The following is a 24,016-nucleotide window of genomic DNA, read 5'->3' on the forward strand; positions in this document are numbered from 1 at the left end:
AAATAGATATTTGTATAATAAAACTGGCAAAAGTAAAAGAATTCTTTCACTTCCTGGATAATTGTAGACCAATAGTAGCCAGCAATAACCCGGTTTTGAGTGCCTCTGTCACCACTGTGATTACCAGTCCCAGGGTTATTGTGACACTCTGTGAGAACAGACCTCTTCTCTTCCTCTGACAGGACAACTAGCCACATGTACTGACTACTGGGGCCGATGTAGAAGAGTCTGTCGTCTGTTTTAAGCGAGAAGGAGTCAGAAAAAGGCCCAGTTCAAAATAAAAATTAAAAGATTACAAGAAATTAAAGTCACTTGTATATTAAAACCCAGATACAGAAGCTAAACAAGTAAAGTTAATGGGATAAAAAATAAATAAATAACGAAAATTGTTTCATCATTTACTCATGTTGTTTTAAACCTGTAAAATGTATTTCTTCTGTTGAAAACAAATATTATATATATACCGTTAACGTTACCTTTGATAGTAAAATTCGTTGACGCCCGTTTCACCTTCCGACGCTCTGCAGGATTGTCAGAAATTTCACCTTTCAATAGAAATTCTTGTATTTGTACATAAAACGCAAAAGAATCCATACTGATACGATAACAATCGTGAAAGTCACACCGTTGTCGCAAAAATGTTGGCGCTGACAGGAAGTGGCGGCAAAAAGTAAGTTTCCGCGCATGCGCAGAACAAATCGTGTTTCCGGTACGGATCGAGTAGTGACAGGGCCAGCCACTTCTGTTGAGCGCGCAGTGTTCTGAGATGATGCCGAACGACCACTGAATATGACGTCAGCATCAAACATACGTTGAGACGGAGACGGAAGATCTTTGATTATGTGCCCAGATATGCTAAAGCCCATATCTAAACAAACTAACGCAAATGCCGAACACAGATAGAATTTCAATCAGAATAGGACACCTGATAGTCTTAAAAAAATAATACCTAATGTGGAAAAAATAATACCTCTGAGACCACATTTAACATGTTTAATGGCCTTAAATTTGACAATTTTGATTTATCACTTTTTAATACTTTTTAAAACCCTGCGGACACCCTGATAGTGAGGATATTTTGGACCTTACAAGTATATTCACACCTGAACACACATCTAAAGTCAAGACATTTATATAACAACATAATGAAAGTTATGAGTTAAGTTATTATTTACCAATAAATTTGAACTTGTAAGCTTTGGTTTACAGCCATCTTAAATGGTGTCTTATCAGGCAAATAATTATAACTGTTGGTTTCAACTTTTTTTCCTCTTGCCAGTGAAGGATCAAATAACAAGAATCATCCCAAAAGTGATTGGTCTATCCTGACAGCAGACTCCTGTGATTGGCCCATAACAAGTACATGAGTGCATCACTCGTCCTCATGTTACCTTTTTTTCCCTCTTCATGCATCGTTAGCCATATCTTTACATGAATACCGGTTAGACCAGTTTAGTTATGTGGAGAGGATAAAAACGTTTTGTTAGAATATGGGATGCCTCAGTCAAAGTGAAAACATTACCAGCCAAAATATCAAGTTGGCTAATAGTCAGCCATTTAACCTTTAAAAACGTAATAAATTATTTTTTATAATAGCAAATATATGTATATATATATATATATATATATATATATATATATATATATATATATATATATATATATATATATATATATATATATATATATATATAATTTGTTTTAAAATGTAGAAGAGAAAATGTGGTGCAGGCCGATCCATCTTATTTTGCAATGCAAAAATCTGGCTGTACTGTACAGCTAAAAATAACGAGAAGTGGACAACATCAGAAGTCTTACACATTCAATTAACAAATGGCTTAACCATATGTCCTTGTTTAAAGGTGCCCTGCTGCCACACATATTTCATTACTTGTGCGGTAATGTCTTAAAGGGGGGGTGAAATGCTGTTTGATGCATACTGATCTTTTTACACTGTTAAAGACTTGGATTCCCATCCTAAACATAGACAAAGTTTCAAAAACTAATGTTGGACGTTTGATGGATTATTTCTGTGTTAAAAATACTCCTTCCGGTTTCTCACAAGTTTCGGAGAGTTTTTTTCGAGTATGGGTCCGCTTGACGTTAATAGATCGGAAGGTCCTTGTATGGGCCGTACGGGCTCTTCTCCCGGTAGGGTGCGTGCGCGTGACTAGAGCGAGAGAGGAAATGCACGCCCATACACTCGCTCAGATGCAGATCCACTCGTCCGTGAACACTTGTGTCGCGCGCCGTGCTCCACTTTATTCCTATGGGTGACATCAAGCGACTTCAATGCTTCAGCACAGCATTCCGGGAAGGCAGCGCTGCATTTGAACCGATTTGAACGCAGAAATGACAGGAAGCTTTACAACATCGCTTCAGTCGCGTCTCAAAGTGGATTTCCATGATCACTGCTGTCAGGACTTCACCATATCATACCAAAGAAGTGTGTTTTTGACGGAGCGGTCCCAGCGATAAAGGCTCGGTCCTGCTTTGGAAGCAGCCGGTGAGTAAAACTGCTTCAAATGTCTGTGCTGTTGCTTATCGTCGCGTCAGTAAACATTAGTAAACGACACGATCGCGTGCTTCGTCATTCAAATGCGCTAACGGACTCCATTGTTTGTATAACGTTACACTAGTCTGACGTGCAAAACCGTTTTGCTTGCTACTGCTAAGGTTTAGTCGCATACAATAGTCCATAAACCGAATCATGTCATCATAAACTGCGAGTAAACACACACAAATGTTGACAGGGCACTAAATACAGTACATACCACAGAGACGGACGTCCTGCTGTTGCTGTTTCTCCTGTTCAATTTATTTCAGCCTCCGAATTTGATTCTGGATCATATATCTATTAGCTGAGATCGATAGCCAGTCATCTGTCCATCATCGTCTAGAGCCCGCTCTGACAATTTCATTGGTCCGAACAGTTTCTGTTTGGGCATAATTTCTCCTTTATGGATCAAGTCCAGACTGAACTGCCCGAGCTCAAATGTTGTGGGCGGGGCTAAGTTCGGCTGGCATCCAAAACAAGCATCAATTCCTCTGGATGGCGGATAGTGGAGGATGATAAACAAATTTCCAAAACAGGTGTCCAGTCCGGCGGGAGAGAGGATCGGGTGGGGTTGGTATTTTTATGATAAACCACATATTTGACACATGGTCAACTATACTTCTCTCTCTGACTGTAATCACACACTGTATGGTTGCAGCCGCTGAGTATTATCAGGCTATAGCTCATCGATGTCGCTAGCCTTTGTGACAAGGTTGTGTTTTGCAATAGGGGACTATATGCCTATATGCTGGTGAAAAACAGGCCGACTTTTTTTGAATGTGCAAATATTCTGCCTCTTTTCATAAGGCCATTTAGGCCTTTAACATTCCAGCTAATAAAACCCACCTAAAATTGTCAATAAATCAGCAGAATTAGACATGGGCATAAAGATTTATGATGATGAATTCAAAAGATCAGTCTCAAATGAATATTGTAATTAGCATTATATGTGTGTTGACACTGTCAAATATGAAATAATATACAATGAAACCTTTACACCCCTTAAAGCACTTTAATGAACACAACAAACACGACAAAGCTTCCCTTCTTCCCTGTGCTAGCTTCCCCAACTAAAACAAGCCACAAAAGGCTGTCTAATTTGCATAGCTCCCGATTATCCAGTCTCTAAACAGTACTTGCTTAAGAGAATTTGCATAGCTCCCTATTATCCAGTCTCTTAACAGTACTTGCTTAAGAGAATTTGCATAGCTCTCGATTATCCAGTCTATTGACTGTATTTGCTTGAGAGAATTTCATAGCTCCCAAACATCAATACAGGACAAAGTCCAGACAGAAACTGAGGGCTATATACAAAGGAGCAAACAAGATCATTAATGAGGTGATTAACAAGGTGCAAGTTAAAGGAGAACTCCGGGGAATTTTTTTATTAATCTTGATCGTTATACCTTTGTGAGTACTGTCAATAGGAAAGAAAAAAAAATGAAGCAAATAGGTGCTTGCAACACGGAGCTATTACAGTTAAAGGGATAGTTCACCCCAAAATGAAATGTATGTCATTAATGACTCACCCTAATGCCGTTCCACACCAGTAAGATCTCCGTTCATCTTCAGACACAGTTTAAGGTAGTTTATATTTAGTCCGAGAGCGTATGCAAGTGAATGCACACTATACTCTCCATGTCCAGAAAGGGAATAAAAATCATCAAAGTAGTCCATATGAGACATCAGCAGGTTAATTAGGCAAGGCAAGGCAAGTTTATTTGTATAGCACATTTCATACCCAATGGCAATTCAAAGTGCTTTACATAGAAATTAATTAAAATAGTGGTAACAAATGCATGAGAAAAAAAAGAATACCATATGGACGAATAAAGAATTAAAAACAAGCATAGTTAAAACAGTCGTAAAGATATAGTAATTAAAATAATAATAATAATAATAAAAAAAAAAATAATAATAATAATAATAAAATGGTCAGATCCACAATAATGATCTGATATAAAAATAAACATTCTTCAGTTTACAGCCTACATACATGTACCATCTTAATTAGAACACCTCTCATTCATTTCTTTCTCAAACACGTTCATAACATCCATTTTAATCACTATTCCCTGATTTTTACTCAGGAACCTTCTTGTTAAAACCCTTACTCACTCATCATACCCTCCACAGATTTACACATACTCAAACCTTATTGTCAAACTTACTATTTCCATCAAACCCAGTTTTCACTCGTCATATTCAACTCAAAAGAACATATAAAATAAACAATAACCAGAGATAAGAACAAAGGTAAACTAAAATAATTATAAAAAGAATAAAGAGATAAGATAGGGTGCAATCAGTCGGACGTACAGTGGCACAGTGCACAGTGCTCATTCAGTAAACGCACAGCTGAACAGATGTGTTTTGAGTCTGGATTTGAATGTGGCTACTGTTGGAGCAAATCTGATCTGTTCAGGAAGCCGGTTCCAACTACGGCTGACATAATAGCTAAAAGCAGACTCTCCTTGCTTTGAGTGAACTCTTGGTATTTCTAAATGACTTGATTCTGCTGATCTGAGTGATCTGTTGGGTTTGTATTTAATCAGCATATCTGCGATGTATTGGGGTCCTAGCTCATTGAGTGATTTATAAACAAGTAATAGTACTTTAAAATCGATCCTAAATGTAACTGGAAGCCAGTGTAAAGACCTGAGGACTGGTGTGATATGGTCATATTTTCTGGTTCTGCTCACAATCCTGGCAGCAGCGTTCTGTATGAGCTGCAGCTGTCTAATAGTCTTTTTAGGAAGGCCAGTGAGAAGGCCGTTACAATAGTCCACCCTACTGGTGATGAAAGCATGAACGAGTTTCTCTAAGTCTTGCCTGGAGACAAAACATCTAATCCTTGCAATATTTTTCAGATGATAGTATGCTGATTTAGTTATTGCTTTGACATGACTACTGAAACTCAGGTCGGACTGTAAAATCACTCCAAGATTCCTGACTTGATTTTTTGTTATCAGGCCTTTAGCCTCAAGATACGCGTTCACCTTGAGAATTTCATCTTTGTTTCCAAATGTAGTGATTTCGGTTTTGTCTTTGTTTAACTGAAGATAGTTTTGGCACATCCAGTTGTTAACTTCATCAATGCATTTGCACAGGGAGTCAATGGGGCTGTAGTCATTAGGTGATAGTGCTAAGTAGAGCTGGGTGTCATCAGCATAGCTGTGGTAAGCAATATTGTTCTTTTTCATTATTTGGCTCAGTGGCAGCATATACAGGTTAAACAGGAGAGGTGCTAGAATTGACCCTTGTGGGACTCCGCATGTCATGGACGTCCACTCAGACTTATGGTCTCCTATACTCACATAATAACCTCTCCCTTCTAAGTATGATCTGAACCATTTGAGGACCATTCCAGAAAGCCCAACCCAGTTTTCCAGCCTGTCTAGAAGTATGTTGTGGTCAACAGTATCGAATGCGGCACTGAGATCCAGTTGTACCAGAATTGATGTTTTGCCTGTATCAGTGTTTAAGCGAATATCATTTATAATCTTTATGAGCGCTGTCTCTGTACTGTGATGTGGACGGAAACCAGATTGAAAATTGTCAAAGTATCCATTTGAGTGTAAGAATTTGTTCAACTGATTGAAAACAACTTTTTCAATGATTTTGCCTATGAAGGGGAGATTTGAGATTGGTCTGTAGTTGCTCAGTATGGAGTTATCCAGATTTCTCTTTTTCAGAAGAGGCTTAACTATTGCAGTTTTAAGGGCGGTTGGAAAAGTCCCATAGAGGAGTGAGGAGTTTACCACTTCTAGGAGATCTGCTTCTAAACAGTTAAACACACTTTTGAAGAAAGAAGTGGGGAGTGTGTCTAGGGCACAGGTTGATGTTTTAAGATGCTGTACTGTGTCTTCTAAAATTTTGCAGTCAATAGCGTCGAAATCTGACATGGTAATTTTCCGAGGGTTTGGTATGATCTGACTGACCCCAGAGCAACTAGAGGATGTGCTGATCGCCTTTCTGATATTATTGATTTTCTCTGAGAAGTAGGAAGCAAACTCACTGCATTTACTGTCTGAGAGCATTTCACTAGGAGTCTGACTCGGGGGGTTTGTTAGTCTCTTGACAGTAGCAAAAAGAGTGCGCGTGTTGTTTATGTTTCTGTTTATAATATTTGAGAAGAAGGTCTGTCTAGCTTTGCATAGTTCAACATTGAAAGCATGAAGGGTGTCTTTATAGATGTTATAATGGACTACAAGTTTTGTCTTCCGCCACATGCGTTCAGATTTTCTGCATTGTCTTTTCATTATTTGAACTGCTGTTGAGTTTCTCCAAGGTGCTTTTTGTTTGGTACTCTTTTTCCTGACTTTTAGAGGAGCAATATCATCAATTACACTCTTAACTTTTGAGTTAAAGGAGTCAAGGAGAAAATCAACAGAGTCTGCAGATATGCTTGGTGTTAGAGATAAAGCCTTCATAAACAGCACATTAGTGTTCTCATTTAAGCATCTCTTTTTGACAGAGACAGATCTAGCTTCAATGGCAGGAGAGATTGATATATCAAAGAAAATACAGAAATGATCAGACAGTGCCACATCCTTAATAACAATTGATGAAATGTTTAGACCCTTACTGATAAGTAAATCTAGAGTGTGTCCACGATTGTGTGTGGGTCCATTTACATGCTGTGTCAAATCAAAAGTGTTAAGAACAGTCATGAGCTCTTTTGTTTTACTGGATTCAATATTGTCTATGTAAATGTTAAAATCCCCAGCAATAGCAAAACAGTCAAACTCTGAGGAAATTATTGATAACAGTTCTGTAAAGTCCTCAGTGAAGCCTGCAGAGTATTTCGGAGGCCTATAAATAATGATAAGCAGGATGCGTGGAGAACCTTTTAACACAATACCCAGATATTCTAGAGACAAATAGTCACCAAATGATACTTGCTTACATTGATAGAAATCTTTAAAAAGAGCAGCAACACCCCCACCTCTCCTAACAGATCTGCAAACACTCATAAAAGTAAAGTTAGGAGGGGCTGCTTCATTTAGGACTGTTGCACTACAGTTTTCTTCTAGCCACGTTTCATTTAGAAGCAGAAAGTCTAGGTTGTTAGTGGTTATTAAGTCATTGACTAGAAATGATTTGTTCTTAAGTGAACGGATGTTTAAAAGCGCTAACTTAACAGTAATAATTTTTTTCTCCACATTAATCCTATTTTGGCAGGTAACAGGCAGCAGATTATATTGGTTTGTTAAACGGCCTGACAAGGCCTTAGACTTTCTTTCACGTAACAGAACAGAGATAGAGAAAGAGGCAGGCACACTGGGTTCCCCCTTGTTTTGTAAACATTTGATAAAGTTACTGTTATCATAGCGGGGACCCAAAACACATCACTGAGAGCTGGAATCAGTTGTTTTTGGTTCACCTACAACAGATGGAAGCGGGTGTGGGCCCTGACGTTGTGACCGAAGAAATCTCACAGGAGGAGGGCGAGGACGAGCTGGGCCCACAGGCTTTGGTGTTTGTGGGGCTCCACGATTTTTGGTCGATATTTGGGGGCTCATAGCGATCGAGTGTGATAGTCTGATTCCAGCATGAACCAAGTCCTCCATTTTCTCTGAGAAGCTCAGATGCGGGGATGCTGGAGAGAGGAATGACATGTCCGGTGAGAGGGGCTGTTTCTCTGGTGTTATCGGAAGCTGAAATATGTTGTCCTGGCTTCCCTGTCCATTTTCCAGAAAATCATCCTTGGGTGCTGAATCTTGGAGCAGATCTAATCCTTCACAGTCAGTCTGTGGTGAGCTCTGTGGGCAGGGCTCAGCTGGGAGTTTGTCCGTGAGCAATTGTTGTTGTGGGGGCGTGGTCTTATCATTGTCCTTGTGGGATGTGTCAGCCACATGTCCATTCAGCTGCTGAAAAGAAGTCCTGTGTTCGTCCATACTCTGTATCCGGTTGAGTTGGTTAGAACACACAGCTGAAGGATGATGAAGGGAAAAATAAATATTGTCCTTTAACACTCTTGCACCAAGTTTGTTTGGGTGGTGGCCATTTGATGTAAACAATTGCCTCTGGCTCCAGAAGAGATTAAAGTTGTCGATGAAATTCACTCCCTTCATCATGCAGGTTTTTTGCAGCCATGTATTAAGCCCAAGCAACCGTGAGAATCTATTTGTTCCTCTTGCTGGCAGTGGTCCACTGATGAACGGCTGAACTTTCAGTTTGCTAAGTGTTTCAAAAAGTTCATTGAAATCCCTTTTAATGAGTTCTGACTGCTCTCTCTGAATATCGTTCTTTCCTACATGAATGATAAGTCGATTTGCTGTCTTGTGTTTTATCAGGATGTTCTGAATTTCCCTGTTTACATCAGAAATGGTTGCTTGTGGAAGGCAGCATGTAGTTGTATCTCTGCTGCTAATGTTTCTGACTGTGGAATCACCCACTATCAGAGTCCTTGGCTCGGCTGTGCTCTGAGCTGAGGGCCGCTGTCTGCTCGACCTTGAGCGCCTGTTAGCATTAGTGTTAGCTGTGGGCTGATGCAATCCGTGTTCGATCACATTCATCACGTTTGGGGATTCATCATCCTCATTCATTAATACTTCAAATCTGTTTTCAAGATGTATCGATGGTGGTCGGAATGTAGTGTTTGCAATCCTTGTGTCTGGGGTAGAGCATGCTACTGCAGCAATATATGAAGCTCGTGACAATCTGACGTCTCGAGTGCGTTTGGGTCTTGCCCCCTGTTTGTGCCATCGATTAATGTGTTGATCAGTTACTTGTTTCTCTATCTGTTGAGTAGCACTAAATTTACGGGACTCACCAGCTGTGTGCAGAGGACGTTCGTGATGAAGCTCTGCTGTGTGATTCGTCCGGTTTGGTAGTTGCGCAAATAACTTTGTTTCAAGAACTGCAATCCGTTGTGAAAGTCTGTGGCAGTTTGTGCAGCAAGTAGATTCTTGAACTAAAAGAGGCATTTTCTTATCCTTTCGATAGTAGGCAGCTGTGTTTTCCCTTCCGGAATGTAAGCTGATGGAAGGGAGAGGCTGGTCGAATGAAGTGTTCGCTTTTTTGTAGTAATCCAGTCTCCAGAGTTTCAAGTTTTATCAAAAAAGTTAAGCTTTGTTGTTTGAGCACTGTGTTGATTTGCTGAAGTTGAAGTTATGAGATAAAATATAGAAGCGATAGAGCAAAGCGCGGAGCAGTAAGCAAGAGCGTCCGAACAGTAGCGAAGCAGGAAGCAAAATCAGATCAATAATTAGAATCTCTTGAAGCATCAAAGTACATTTTTGTCCAAAAATCACAAAAACTACAATTGTATTCAGCATTGTCTTCTTCTTTCTGGACATGGACAGTATAGTGTGCATTCACTTTCATACGCTCTCGGACTAAAATGAGTGTGGAACGACATTAAGGTGAGTCATTAATGACATCAATTTCATTTTTTGGGTGAACTAACCCTTTAATGCCCAGAGCTCCCACTCAGCTAAAACCTCATGACCTCATGTTCTCAAGACAGTGCTGGCAACATTTTTAAAGTTTGTGAGGTTTGTCCTAGAAGACGCTAGATTTGTCGCTTTTTTAAATGTTGCTAAAGGGGTCTGAAAAGTCAATAGATCTAGCGAAAAAGTTGCTAAGTTTGTTACGCTGCTAACAGAAGCTCTGTCCTCTTCTTAAAAGGGGATTGGGTGTAGCAGCTCATTTGCATTTAAAGGGACATGCACAATTTTTGTTTTTTTTTTTACATTTTAACGTGCTGGGGGTATTTTGAGCTAAAACTTCACATAGACACTCTGGGGACATCAGAGACTTAGGGTGCTTTCACACTTGGTTTGATTGCCTGGACAGAACCGGAGTTTGATTGCTCCCCCCTCCCCCTACTGGACTGTGTTCATATTATATTTGGGTCCGAACCGCGGTGCGTTTGTGTCAAAGCAGCAGCTCTTTACCCGGTTGCTTAGTAACGACAGCAAAATGAATAACGTTGCTCACCTCACTTTTATATTTTTGGTTTTGTCACCAGAGTTTCAGTACGTAATGGCACTGGAGTCTATTTGCCGCAAATGTACTGCAAATAATCTAAAGAACGCCGAAGATGAGCTAGGGTTGCCACCTTCAATACAGAAAGATAAGGGACGCCTGCCGCAGCGGTGGCCACACCCCTTGGGGCGACGATGACCACAGTCCCGATGGTGTGCCAGTGCAGTGGTGGTATATCATAACTTAAAACATGTTTTCATAATTTGTATATTAAGATTGATACCAATTGACATTATAATAGGATATCTGCTATTGAAATCAGTGTGAACAGATGCACTCAGTATAATACACAGCTATGACAATAAAAAACAAACTCAGCTGCTGTAACCTAGAGGGGAGTAGGATAAGAAATTGCTAATTAACTCGAGTAATTTTATAGTGTTGTGAACAAAGATTTTGACTAAAATATTTGTCATTGTTTGCAGTAACACCATCCAAACAGTGAAACCACACCTAAATAACTGTAAATGATATAATATCTACAATCATTTCTTATTTTAATAAAACACTAAACAACATTTTATTTTTGGTAAGTTAAGTAAATATATTTATGTATTATTCGGTTTTTATATAGTCTATTGTTAATTATATAGTATTGGATGATGCAATTATTTAAATTTGTTAAGCATAGCAAATAGTTGTTTATTTTATTCCTAAAAGGTCCTATTTTGATTTTTTTTATATATATATATATATATATATATATATATATATATATATATATATATATATATATATATATATATATATATATATTTTATTAAAGTAATGCTTGTGTCTGACTGTACAACTTAACCTTAATAAACAAATCATAAACACATTCATGTCTTAATAGCAGCATATGAAATCTAACGTTATCAATCAAAAAATTGAGGTGATAAAAAAAAAAACATTACACTGTCTGCCTCAGGAGATGCTTGAGGTATGAAGAACTGTGGGACAGTGCTTTGATTTCGGTGAGCTCTTGCATTTGACAGGCGTGCGCCACTGAAAATACTCGCCGACAAATTGTGCAATTGGCTTGGTATTTATTGCCGCTGACACTTTCCAGCCAAGTATTTAATTCTTCCCACTCTCGTCTGTACCTCGTCTGTGAGAGGGGGTCCCCTCCTCTTCTGACTCTGATTGGCCGTGATTCACGGCCCGTGAACCTGAAACAAACCAATCAAACAAACCAACGACGGCAGCGACCCAATTAGGGGCAGAATAGGACGTGTCTTCACACAATGCGGGTAGACCTATGTAAAATACAGGACAAATCGCGTCCCGTATTGCTTTGATACGGGACGCTTCATTTTTCCTGAAAATACGGGACGATTCCGTATTTCACGGGACGGGTGGCAACCCTAAGATGAGCAGAGATGAGATCTATAGCTCTCTGCTTGCAGTATGTCAGTAAGGCTCGTCAGGAAAAGGAGTGAAACACACACAAACACACATTTTTATCAAATCATACATCATTAATAGCGGTTCACTTCCACAATTTAGAACGATTGCGTTCACAGCAGCAACGAACCGTACCAGAGTTAAAGTGAACCTAACCCCAGACCACCTTTTTAAGCGGACTCGGGTACGGTTCGCAGGTGCGCACCTGAGTTCGGAAGACCACGTTCACATCATCCAAACGAATTGAACTCTGATGTCAATCGAACCCCGGTGCGCACCAAAAGTGCTAGTGCGAAAACACCCTTATTTTACATCTTGTAAAAAGGGGAATTAAGAGCTTGAATTTTTTGCTTGAGCCTGAATCAAGGATTACATAAAACTCAATGGCCAATAATAGTGGCATATTCCTAAAACTCCCTCTACCCACTCCTTTTTCTTTCACCCCGGATGAAGGTTCACTGAGAATGTCTATATACCACATATGTTATGTATCTTGTGCATTTCTTGCTTTTTTTCTTTTTCATGTTTGGCATCCTTTTAAATGTCTCAGTGTGATTGGTAAAACAATCTGTTTCACAGCAGGCACTTATATTGTGGGAAAGATTGAAAACTTAGAAGAATTCTGTACTGCTGTCTCTAGTAAGAATGTTTTTCTATCAATGTCCAGGCATATCCTGTTCAAAAAAAATGTTTAAAACCTATTGTTATCTTCTGGGTATTTAAGGGAAATGGGCAGAACAGTCATTGGGATTCTGTAACCAGAAAACCTGTTCCTTCTGAGTATAAAAGAAACTCACTTTATGATCAAAAAAATACCAACATCCTTCATGTCAGATATCTGTTGACATTACAAAACTTTTCAGTTGACTTTAAAGGTTTGTCCCTAAAAGCAATGGGTTACCGGCCATGTTGATTCTTTTGGCACAATTCTCTTGGGACTTGTGTCAATATCGCATGTTTTGGGAAGGATAAGGGTAATGGGTCAATTAAGGTAGTGGGTCAATTTACATTATTTGGGATCTGGCCATTAACAGTTGTAACTTGTATCTGCGATAAACAAAAGTGTTTTCCCCCACTATGGTTCATGGAGAGTTTTGAACCTTGTATTAGATTTTTGGAGTTACTTAACTGAAGTTTGATATTTGATGTCCTCAGCTTCCACACCTACATGTACTGTCATAACCTAGTCACGCCCACTTTGTTTCCAATTTAAAAGGCAGTTCTGCACACCAAGTAAGTCACTGTTCCCAGCAGAGCCACAGGAAGATCCTTCAGAAACACTTTCCTTCTCCAGCCTCTCTCTCCTCGAGCCAACATTCAAAATGAGCAAGATCATTGTTTTTAGCAAAGAGGGCTTCGAGGGCAGAAAAGCTGAATTCAAGAACAATGTCCACGACTTAGGAAAAAAGGGCTTCAACGACGTCATCTCCTCCATAAAAGTAATTGGCAACCCATGGGTAGGGTATTATGAGAAGAATTATGCTGGACAGCAGTGGGTGTTTGAGGAGGGAGAGTACGCTACCTTTGATGACAAAGCCAAGTTTTCTTCCCTCAAGATGGTCGCAGATGACCTGGACGACCCTGAAATCCAGCTGTTTGAGCATGTGGACTATCAAGGACGCAGCGTGACCCTAAGCAGTGAAACCAATCTTCAGAACATTGATTTCAGTGACATCGCTTCTTCCCACAAAGTGACAGGTGGTGTCTGGGTGCTTTACTCGAAAATCAATCGTCAGGGTTCCCAGCTTATTTCTTTCCCTGGCGATCAAGTTCCCAGCTATTTGCCGCTCTCCTTCAACGATGTGGCCAGTCATGTGCGGCCCTTGCTGCCGAAGCCATAGACAGCGTCATTCAAAATACTCTTTCTGCAGCTCAATATGAACTGGAACCCTTTTAGAAAGAATGAGGCAAGTGGTGGGGAAAGACTGATCATGACCAGAAACGATGACTGTGACTCCAATAAGCCTGAAGAAACTTCATGCAATCAGACTCAATCTTATCATTTGAGGATAACTGTGTAAAGTTATGTTAATTTGGCAAGGATGAATTTTATCAGAAAAAAAGTTAAGCTGCATGCTGATTGCTTGGCTTTTCATCTGTAGCTATCAGTAAACATTAGTTTAGGAATTGTTACGGATCTACTAAAGATCCTGTGGTTTTTGATTGTATTTCCATTGTTTGATGAGAGTGAAATATTGAAAGGGATTTTAGATTTGTATTATGCTGAGAAAGAAACAACGAATGCTGTTCTAGCCTATCAACTCAAAATAAAGAGTGTTAAATATCATAACGCTCTTTTGAGAGCCTTGAAATAAAGCTTATAAACTCAGTGACTGGAACTTAGCGTGTGTTTTTTTAATTATTCACTCACGTCATTTAGGGTGAATTCTGGTTGATTGGGACACATTTTGCCACTGTTATTGCTTGAAAGAAGTGTCAAAATCAATCTGAATTCACCCTACTACCTTTTTCACTTCTTTATGTGTCATCCATAGCTTACACACAAGAGCTCCCTCTAGGGTAGGGCTAGTCAACTGGCGGCCCGTGGGCCAAAGGCCAGTCATCTTTATCCGGCCCTCCTAAACATATTTAAAAATAAATAAATATTTTTTTTATTTTAATTGTCACCACTTACAAACAGATCAACAAACAAGGTACAGAATAAAATCACTGAATAAAACATATGGGCCCTATTTTAACGATCTGAAATGCAATTAAGTGTCAAAGCGCGAAGCGCAAGTAACTTTGTGGGCGGGTCTCGGCGCTGTTGATATTTACCCAGCGCAAATCTAAAATGGGTTGGTCGGAAGTAGCTTCATTATTCATAGGTGTGGTTTGGGCGTAACGTGAATAAACCAATCAGAGCGGCATCCAACATTCCCTTTAAAAGCAGGTGCGCAAGTTCCATTATGGATTGCTATTATTATGTCGTATTTACCAGGCGCACGCCAGGAGCGGTTTACAGCCGAGGAGACTGATGTTCTTGTAAGAGCAGTGAAAGACAGATGTCCTTATATGTCTTGCCACTATTGGGCAAACAGGTCTGATCCTTAATTACTACAATTAGCCTGAATAATTTGTAAGCTAGATTTATGCCTATTTTTTCACATCTTCGTCGCACACCACAATGATTTCTGTCGTCTCATGTGTTAATATTTTTTTAGTGTAACAATTTATGATTTGCAAAAATAACTGTTGCATCTGTGTAGATTACATGAGCAAAGTGTATGCGCGTTGTGCACGCTATACATTATGGTCAAGCATGCGCCCTTAAAATAGCATAATGAACAACGCGCAACTGACTTTAGACTAGATTTTTTCTGGTCAGTGGCGCAACTGTTTAATGGAACAGCAAAATAGCACCAGGGATTGTTTGCGCCGGAACACGGCTCCTTTTTTTGCGCTGAACCTCCCTGGGAGCGCAAGTTCATTCACTAGTTTAGCGACGTGCTTCTGTGGAGGGAAAAGCGCGCTTTGCGCGGGTGCAAAATAGGAATGACACATGCGTCGGTGTACAAAGTCAATTGCGCTGGGTGCAAGATAGGGCCCATGATCTCTAAACATTTAAAATCAGCGTGGTTACTCGACCCTGCCACGCATTCTTGTTTAGCCAATCTAATTTGTTCCCTGCCGGAAGACGTTTAAAAATTACACGTCAAATTTAGATTGTAAAGAACAAATTTACAATCATTGTCACCGTATTTTTTATTTATTTTTTGCCAGACAAATGATAAAAAATCAAGACTGAAAAAAATGTCACACTCTAACTTGAAGAAGAGAAAATTTGACAGTGAAAACAGACGTTTTGTGGAGGATGGACAGAAAAATACCTGTTTCTACCTGTTTTACCAAAACCCGTATGTTTGATATGCAGTGAGTGTATCGCTGTTACAAAGTAGTACAACTTAAGAAAACACTTCAAAACCCAACTTTGACACTCAATATCCATCTGGCTCTGATGCTTGTCGATGTAAAGTACAAAGTCTTACTGCTGACTAGTGATGTGTCGTTCATGAACGATTCGTTCATTTTGAACGAATCTTTAATATGACTTGGGACTACCGAGTTGTCTCAGAGATTGATTCGTTCATTTTGTGTTGACCGCGCATGCGCATTACGCAACATATGGGCTCTGAATCAGCTCTGAATTTCAGAGTCTTTCCTTCTTCTTGTCAGTCCCATAGAGTCTATGCTGTCAGTAACGGAAACAGAAAAGTTATTTTGAGTCTCGGCTTTGAGTCTTTCGTTCCTTCTACCTATTGTTTGCATGAACACCTTTATTGAAATTCTATACCTACAAATGATAGTTCTCTCATCATTTACTTGCCCTTATATTGTCTGAAACTCATAGGACATTCTCTTCAATCATTTATTAAGATATTGTCATGGAGAAATTATGTCTGTGTGCCCAAACAATGGAAGATGAATGGGGACTAAACCTTCGAGCTCCAAAAGGAACATAAAGGTACAATAACATTGATCTTCTAAATCACCAATCATTTCTTCTCCGATCAAAGATATCAGACTGAAGGACCACAAACTACAGACTGCAATTGCAATTCATAACTAAATAAGTATATAAATATGATTGTTTCATTATAAATATGAGTAATATCTCTAAAGTAATACGCACCTTAATATATTATAATTACCATTTGAATCTAACCATGTTATGTCAACAAATGGAAAAGTCAGCCTGTTTCTCATGTTAATGATTGTGACTTTCACCCCAAACACCACACTATTACATATTCTTCTGTTGTTGAAAAACTTTTGCTTTAATTACATTGAACAAAACTGAATATCATTAAGACCTTTGACTCAAAATATCATTTTATTATTATCAAAATATAATTTAATTTTTTTTTATAAATTCTCATTTACTATTTAAATCTACAACATATATGAAAAAAAACATCAAATATTAAATCAAATTAACACAGAATCAACTTTGCTTTGTTGCCCATGATGGCGTCAAAGATCAGACACATCTCCATGTGCATCTTGAAAAGCAGATGTTTTGGAAAGTGGAAAGCCATCTAGAGCACTTTTCCCTCCGCCTGTCTGTCAGGAAGCTGATGATCCACTGGCAGATGGAGGAGGGCACAGAAGGCTGTGGGTATCCGTGATGATGGAGTTAAAGCGGAGCTGAAGTCCAGGCTCCTTACACAAGTCCCAGGATGTGGAGCAGCCCCGTGTCGACAGCATCATCCACTGATAAGGAAACTGCGGGGGTCCAGAGATGTCCTTCAGGCGGGCCAACACCAGCCTCTCAAATGATTTCATGACCACAGACTCGGTTCATACACCAGCGTGCTAAAATTAGCCACAAAACTTAATTTTTAGGGAGAAGGAAATCCTCCGCCCTAAAAATGACTTGTTTTTGGGTTCTTGAGCTGCTCTTTCCTCAGTATCACCCTTGCTCTTCCTGTCCTTTTTGGACCTGAAGGGATTCTTCATCTGCAAACAAATGACACTCATGATTTAATACAGTAGTGTTTAAAACAGAATTAATTTCAGCAAGTACAGGTGTCAGGTAGAACATTAAACATTTATGCAGAGGAGAAATTACCTTTTTAAGGATGTTTGATTTCATCATCTTTAACCTGTTTCTGAAGGTCAGTTTTGGCAGATCCTCCTGAACCGACACAGCCTGACTGTTCATCTCAATCGGTGTCAACTGTTCAGCCGGTGGAAATTTCTTTTCCAGTGAATCAAAAACTTGGCTGACCACCAACTCTGTCAGATGATCCACCACTGTCAGATCGAAATCTTCTTCTTTCATGGAGAAGGGCATCACTGGAGTATTTTCAGGGAGTTTCGCAGGTTGGGGGAATCTGGAGGACACAAGAAGACGCTGCACGAGATCCTCCACAAAATAATGGAGAAAATCTTTAGCAGTCGTTCTTACCTCCTCCGAGTCTCTCTCTGTCGGCGGCATCTCACATCTCTGGACACAGTTCATTAAATCCGTAAGCCTTTGAAGTCGTCCTGAAGCTGCGTAACTGATGTCCTGCCCGCTGACGTGACCGCTGCACTTCGACATGTAAAGAGCGGTCATCAGAGAGTCAAATAAGGTGATGGTCTTTGCCCTGTCACTGTCTGAGGGTTGATCTGACTCCAGCAGGACGAGTGACAGTCCACCCTCATGTGACTCAAAAGTCGGCTGCAGAACTGGGACAGGCCCACTTCTCCATGTCCTGGACGCTGCAGTAGGATCCCATGCCCGAATGAGTTCCTCCACAATGTAGTCGATTACATTGCTTGTGGCCTCAACCGTACGGCTCGGTCTGAGAGCACAGGGGAGTTTGGCCTCTATTGCTGCGAGGACCGTGCCGATGGCTTTCATGGCCGCTCGGGGGGTGATGTGGCAATGCAAAACACTCAGCTTTCGGATGACCCTACTGATCAGTAATTCCCCAATATTAGAGCAGGACTCATCCGGACAGAAGTAAACGAAGCACGGTGACGAGGCTGCGTTGATCTTCAGGATGTAATAATAAATAATTGTAAATAATTGGTGAGTAATTGTAATTGTAATTGTAATTGTAAATAATTAATAACCTTAAAAAAAAGGTTATTTTAAATTGTGATAGATTTTATGTTGGTCTCAGTATGGAAGAGAAGTGGTCAGAGGGTCTATTGTCACTCTCTCTGAGGAAGATGTATTCTATGTTTGAATGTATGGTTCACATTATCTGCTGGAACCACTCCATACCAGGAACAGGTGCTGGTGGAGTGACTGGGAGTTAGAAAATGGTCCCTGCTATTTTCTATTACGAGATCTTCAGGAGCTCAAGGAAGGATATCTGACCCAGAGATGACCATATTTAGACTCGTTTTTCTATGTTTATCACATTCCCAACCCTGAGCTATATGATGTTATCTCTCTCTCTCATTGGTTCGAATCATGTTACACCCTTCGTATTCAATGTATATAAACAGTGGTGGAATGTAACAAAGTACAAATACTTCCTTACTTTACTTAAGTACATTTTTCACGTATCTGTACTTTACTTAAGTAGAATAAATAGTGCATACTTTTTACTTTTGCTTAGTTACATTTTGCAGCAATTATTATACTTTCTACTCCACTACATTTCTACAACGTTTCGTTACATTTTCGGATCAGTTTCAGGGCTCGAGATTAAGGCTTGCCCGGATAATAATGTAAGTTATAGGCTAATGAACTGACGGTTGCGCTGTTGAGGCTCGCGCAGCCTCGAGGAGAAATGGAAACAAATCAGCCCCGCTCACACAAAGAAACTCAGTAACATACTGCATTAAAAATTCTAAATGTTTAGTTTTTATATTTTATAACAGTTAAGAAAAACATCTCATGACACGACCAACGAGTGTAGTTTTCCTGAATACCATCACGACAGAAAATGTGACACTGATTTCATTTGACAGTTCCATAAACAATGAATTAACATCAAGTCACTTACATTTTACTGATTGCTTTATTGCTTTTGTTCTATTTCAGCAGCGAAAATATTTCCAAGATCAGATTTCCACATCCGAACCATAACGTATTGCACAGCAACAGTGCGTTACTGAATCAAAGATTCAATGCCCTATTCATAAACGACTGCCTCATTTATGAACGAATCAGCCGTTTGAACGAATCGACTCAATGACTCTCTCATAAGGATTCACCTGCCGCCATCTACTGGTGGTTTAGTTAACTTTTTTTAGTTAAAACAATCTCATAGCATTATTTAGTGCAGCTGTAATTTTTCAGTGTTAATTATTTAATTTGATTGGTAACAACCCTATTGTATCTTATTCTAATTTAATTTATTAATCAAATTTAAGAATATAAAGGGAAAGCTGAAGCAAAGCCTATATTTAATAAGATTTGGGGAAAATGTCCTTTATAAAAGGTAAAAATATCATGCATATGAAGATTTAAATACATCAAAGCTGATGAGAATGTTGCTTCAGAAAAATGACTTTGCAGATAACCAGAATTGTAAGTCCGAATGTAAACTAGGCAACCGATGGTAAGAACAATTACATTAACCCAAAACTAACTCAATTAAAATGCCACCGCTACTGTTTTCTTCTTTTTAATTATTAGAATTAGACATTAAGAGAATACATTTTTATGCAAGTACTTTTACTTTTAATACTTAAAGTACATTTAAAATCAGGTACTTGTAGTACTTGTTGTAGTACTTCTACTTTTACTAAAGTAAATATATTTCTGGTTACTTGTACTTTTACTTAAGTACTAAGATTCAGTATTTCCTCCACCACTGCTTTAATTATTAAACATAGGTTATATACAGAGAGATTTTCGATACTCTCCCTTCGATACTAGCGCTGAGTCTTTGTTCATTCAACTGCCACTTCAGAACCTGGGATGAGACACGAATAAGGGGCAAAAACCTAACAAATTGTAAACATATTTCGGAAAAATACTGTTTTTGGTGTATTTTTATCAAATAAATGAAGCCTTGGTGAGCAAAACCATTAAAAAATAAGCTTGTGCAAAAAAGTGCAAATCACATTCAAATTTGAAGACTGATATCACCAGTGTGAGTGTTGAAACGTTTTTCAGACACAGTCTTTGCAAATGAAACCATCGTCACCACAGCTCTCTTGAAACCAGGCTGAACATGATCACATTTTACCCAGTAGCCGTAGGGTCATTTGGGTGACTCAAAATGACCCTACGGCAACACCCCTACAGTGGGTGTTGCAGACTTTGCAATGTGATTTGTTTATCTTGTCCTGCTTTTTTCCCCCTTTTTGTTGCTTGCTGCCCGGGTACTTGCTGGCTTGCTTGGCTGGTTCCGAGCTCCGGGTTGCGCTTTATAAAGTTCTGAATCCAGTAATATCCGGCCCTTCCTGCTGTCTTGGAGAAACCAGATATGTTATTCTTGGCTGCAAAATCAAAGGCCACTATTTAATGATTTTTAGAAATCGAGATAGAAATGGAGTGCTTCGAATCACTGAATCATTTGTAGTGAATCAATCGGTTCAATTGACTCAGAGTCTAAAGCTCCGGTTCTCTCGTCACTCGCCAGAGACTGAATTCATGTTTGAACTGATTCACGATAAAGAGCAAAATGAGTAAAGGTGCTTGCAATGGAGACATGCCACAAATGCTCCCTTGAGGTGCCACTTTGTGACGAAAAGTAAGTTGAAAAGGTTGTTGAAGCAAATATGAAAATTCATACACCTTTACACTTTAACACCTCCAGTAAGGGGCATTTAGTCAAGCTAACCCGCTGTCACACAGAGAACATGCAAACTCCCCAGCTATTAAACCACATGAGACAGTTTCATGGTGAAGACTCTGTCATATTGTTTTTTATGAAGTACTTCAACTTACTGTAGGAACAAATTAATTTTGTGTTTAGTTGTTGACTTGCACTTGTTGTGTTCCATTGTGTGGTACTGAACATGAACAAGAACATGTTTCCAGTCCATCAACATCTTCCATGGAAGTCTTTATAAATTATTTTTATTTGAATAATTTTTACAACAGTTTTAAATGATTTGCATGAACATTTCCCATAATCTAAGCATCTTAAATAGTTCCTAGTCATGTTTGGTTTTACTCACACTAAACACTCAAAGATTTCCACTTTACACATTTTAACGTCTTATTTTCTAATTGTACATTATAAGGCCTCAACAATATTTTAAGTTTAGTTGTACCATTGAAGTGTTTGTGATTGAGTGTAAGAGTGTGTGAGAGTGATTGAATGTTTGTGTGATTGCGTATGAAAGTGACTGAGAGAAAGAGAGAATAAATGTGTGTGTTTGTGAATGAGTGAAAGTGACAGAGAGAGAGAGAGAATAAATGTGTGTTTGTGAATGAGTGAAAGTGACTGAGAGAGAGAGAGAATAAATGTGTGTTTGTGATTGAGTGAAAGTGACTGAGAGAGAGAGAATAAATGTGTGTTTGTGAATGAGTGAAAGTGACTGAGTAATCAATTGATTGTTAATTTAAATGATGCGCAATCATGGAAATGTGTGTAATATGACATCCCTAACATCAATAGTACCTTGTTAATCATGGAGGGTCTGGTTTGTCCCTCCTTCAGGTCCTCCTTTTGCCGACGCATTTGTTGAGTCTGAGATCTCTTTCCTCTCCGCGGCATCCTTTAAAATATCAAGAGATACAAAGAAATGAGACAAAACATTTATGATAGCTTTATCTGACTAACTCACTATTTTGAGTGAACTAAGTAACTATTAAAAGTAGATACTTTACTTTCAAGTCTCAAATTCATCAAATGTAACCACTGATTTTGTTTTAAGCATCAAAAGTACTGCATATTAAAATACACTTTGTTAGTCAGATTCATTTTAACAGGACATTCTCACTTTAATAGGGACTTACTTTGAAATTTCTAATGATGTAACAGCGGGTGAGCCTGAAACGATAAAACCTGAAAAACAAAACAAAACAGTTTTTCAATGGTAAATGGACTGTATTTATATAGTGCTTTTATCCAAAGCACTTTACATTTTTGCCTCACATTCACCCATTCATACACCGACGGCGATGTCAGCCATGGAAGGCTCCATCCTGCTCGTCGGGAGCAGCTGGGGTTAGGTGTCTTGCTCATGGACACCTCGACACTTGGTCAGGTGGAACCGGGGATTGAACCACCAACTTTCTGGTTTGTAGACAACCTACATGAGCCACTGAGCCACTGCCGCCCTCAATCAATTATGATTTATTTATTTTAAACTGATTTATTATGACATGGAACAGGACATCCACAAGGGTAATTGTTAAAAATAACATATTAACATATTATAACACGATCACCAGTTGATCCATAACACCCTAAAGAATTTGGTTTATAAATGACATATACAATGCTAAAATAAACTGGGGAAAAACGGAGAGTCACAGTCACAGATTTATCTAGGTCACTGATTTCAGCACAACACCGGACCTTGTCAAAAGATATCAGTTTATCTGAGTGTGCAACCCAGTAAACCGGTCAACAGAAAGTCTTGTCTGGACTCCATTAACAGCCTTCTATAAGTTGAAGATAAAGTGATTATAATAAAAGAAGAGAGTTTATTGAATAATCTTCGCTACAATTACAAGTGTTAATTTACCGAGGGAAAAAAAAACAATGGAAAACCACACAATCATAAGATTAAACAATAGAAAATAAATTATTAGTAACATAAAATATCAAAACATAAAATGACAAAATGGATAAATAATAAATAAAAAAAACTATTCAAATGATTATACAAATAAAAAAATTATTTAAAAAAAGTATTACTTTATTTATTTATTTTTACTCTCAATTTGTTCTATTTTATTAACTTACCATTGTGTTAGTAAATGTATTCCATCAAATACGTTCAACTCTGAATGTAGTAATTTTTTCTACGTAAATTTCTATGCACTACCATGATTTTAGACGCAACAGTGTGCAAACGGGACTTTTATTTTGGTCTCCGTGTGTGACATCATCAAGCTGCGCCGCTGCTCGTGCATCTGTTGTGATTCGGCTGGAGAAAGGTTTGTTTTAAGGGTTTGAAGCGATAGAAACCGTTTAAAGTTAAGCAGAATGAATGATGTATTATTAAATGTAGCACTGCATTGCTTTATCTAACATTTATCAGCGTTGTGTGAGTAAAGTAACATAATAAACTCATGAGTAACAGAAGAAGCGTCTCATTTCGCTCTATATCGAATCAGTTCAAACATGAGTTCAGTCTCTGGCGAGTGGCGAGAGAACCGGAGCTTTAGACTCAGTTGTCAACTTGTTTGAATCAGTGATAAATGCAGTAACATTAGATCTATTTTTACTTAAACCTCTTCTTCTCCATCTAGTTTGAGTTAATGTTTTCCTCATTTGAGTGGGAATACATCTTTCTTGTGTAATAAATTGTGTAACAAATAAAACCAAAGAAGTGTCATTTAACATCATTGACAGAATATATCCTGAGGAACACACATTAGATATGAGATGTCTCGATTTATAAGAGTTCAAATGAACTGAATCCTAGTTTTAAATGTTTTATTTCACACAAATGATTGACATTTCCAAAAGAAAAATATATATTATCAATTTGTTTTTATTATGA

General features: G+C 38.7%; 2 protein-coding genes across 4 annotated transcripts in view; both read left to right on the forward strand.

Annotated features, from left to right (window-relative positions):
* The window catches only part of LOC137049234 (gastrula zinc finger protein XlCGF57.1-like), a 295,468-nt gene that overhangs the window by 261,802 nt on the left and 9,650 nt on the right, over window positions 1–24,016 (forward strand). The window contains exon 1 of one of the 3 annotated variants that reach the window (XM_067427717.1): window positions 23,409–23,447. The exons of the other annotated variants lie outside the window; for them this stretch is intronic. The gene's annotated coding sequence lies outside the window, so the exon portion shown is untranslated. Of the gene's footprint in view, window positions 1–23,408; window positions 23,448–24,016 lie in introns of those variants that run through there. 3 annotated transcript variants of the gene reach the window in all.
* Window positions 12,989–14,235, forward strand: LOC137049397 (epidermal differentiation-specific protein-like). The gene has a single exon (XM_067427952.1). It carries the CDS (start codon window positions 13,261–13,263, stop codon window positions 13,777–13,779), a length of 519 nt encoding a protein of 172 aa, XP_067284053.1. The 5' UTR covers window positions 12,989–13,260; the 3' UTR covers window positions 13,780–14,235.

Source organism: Pseudorasbora parva, chromosome 20, assembly GCF_024679245.1.
Source record: "Pseudorasbora parva isolate DD20220531a chromosome 20, ASM2467924v1, whole genome shotgun sequence".
NCBI lineage: Eukaryota > Metazoa > Chordata > Actinopteri > Cypriniformes > Gobionidae > Pseudorasbora > Pseudorasbora parva.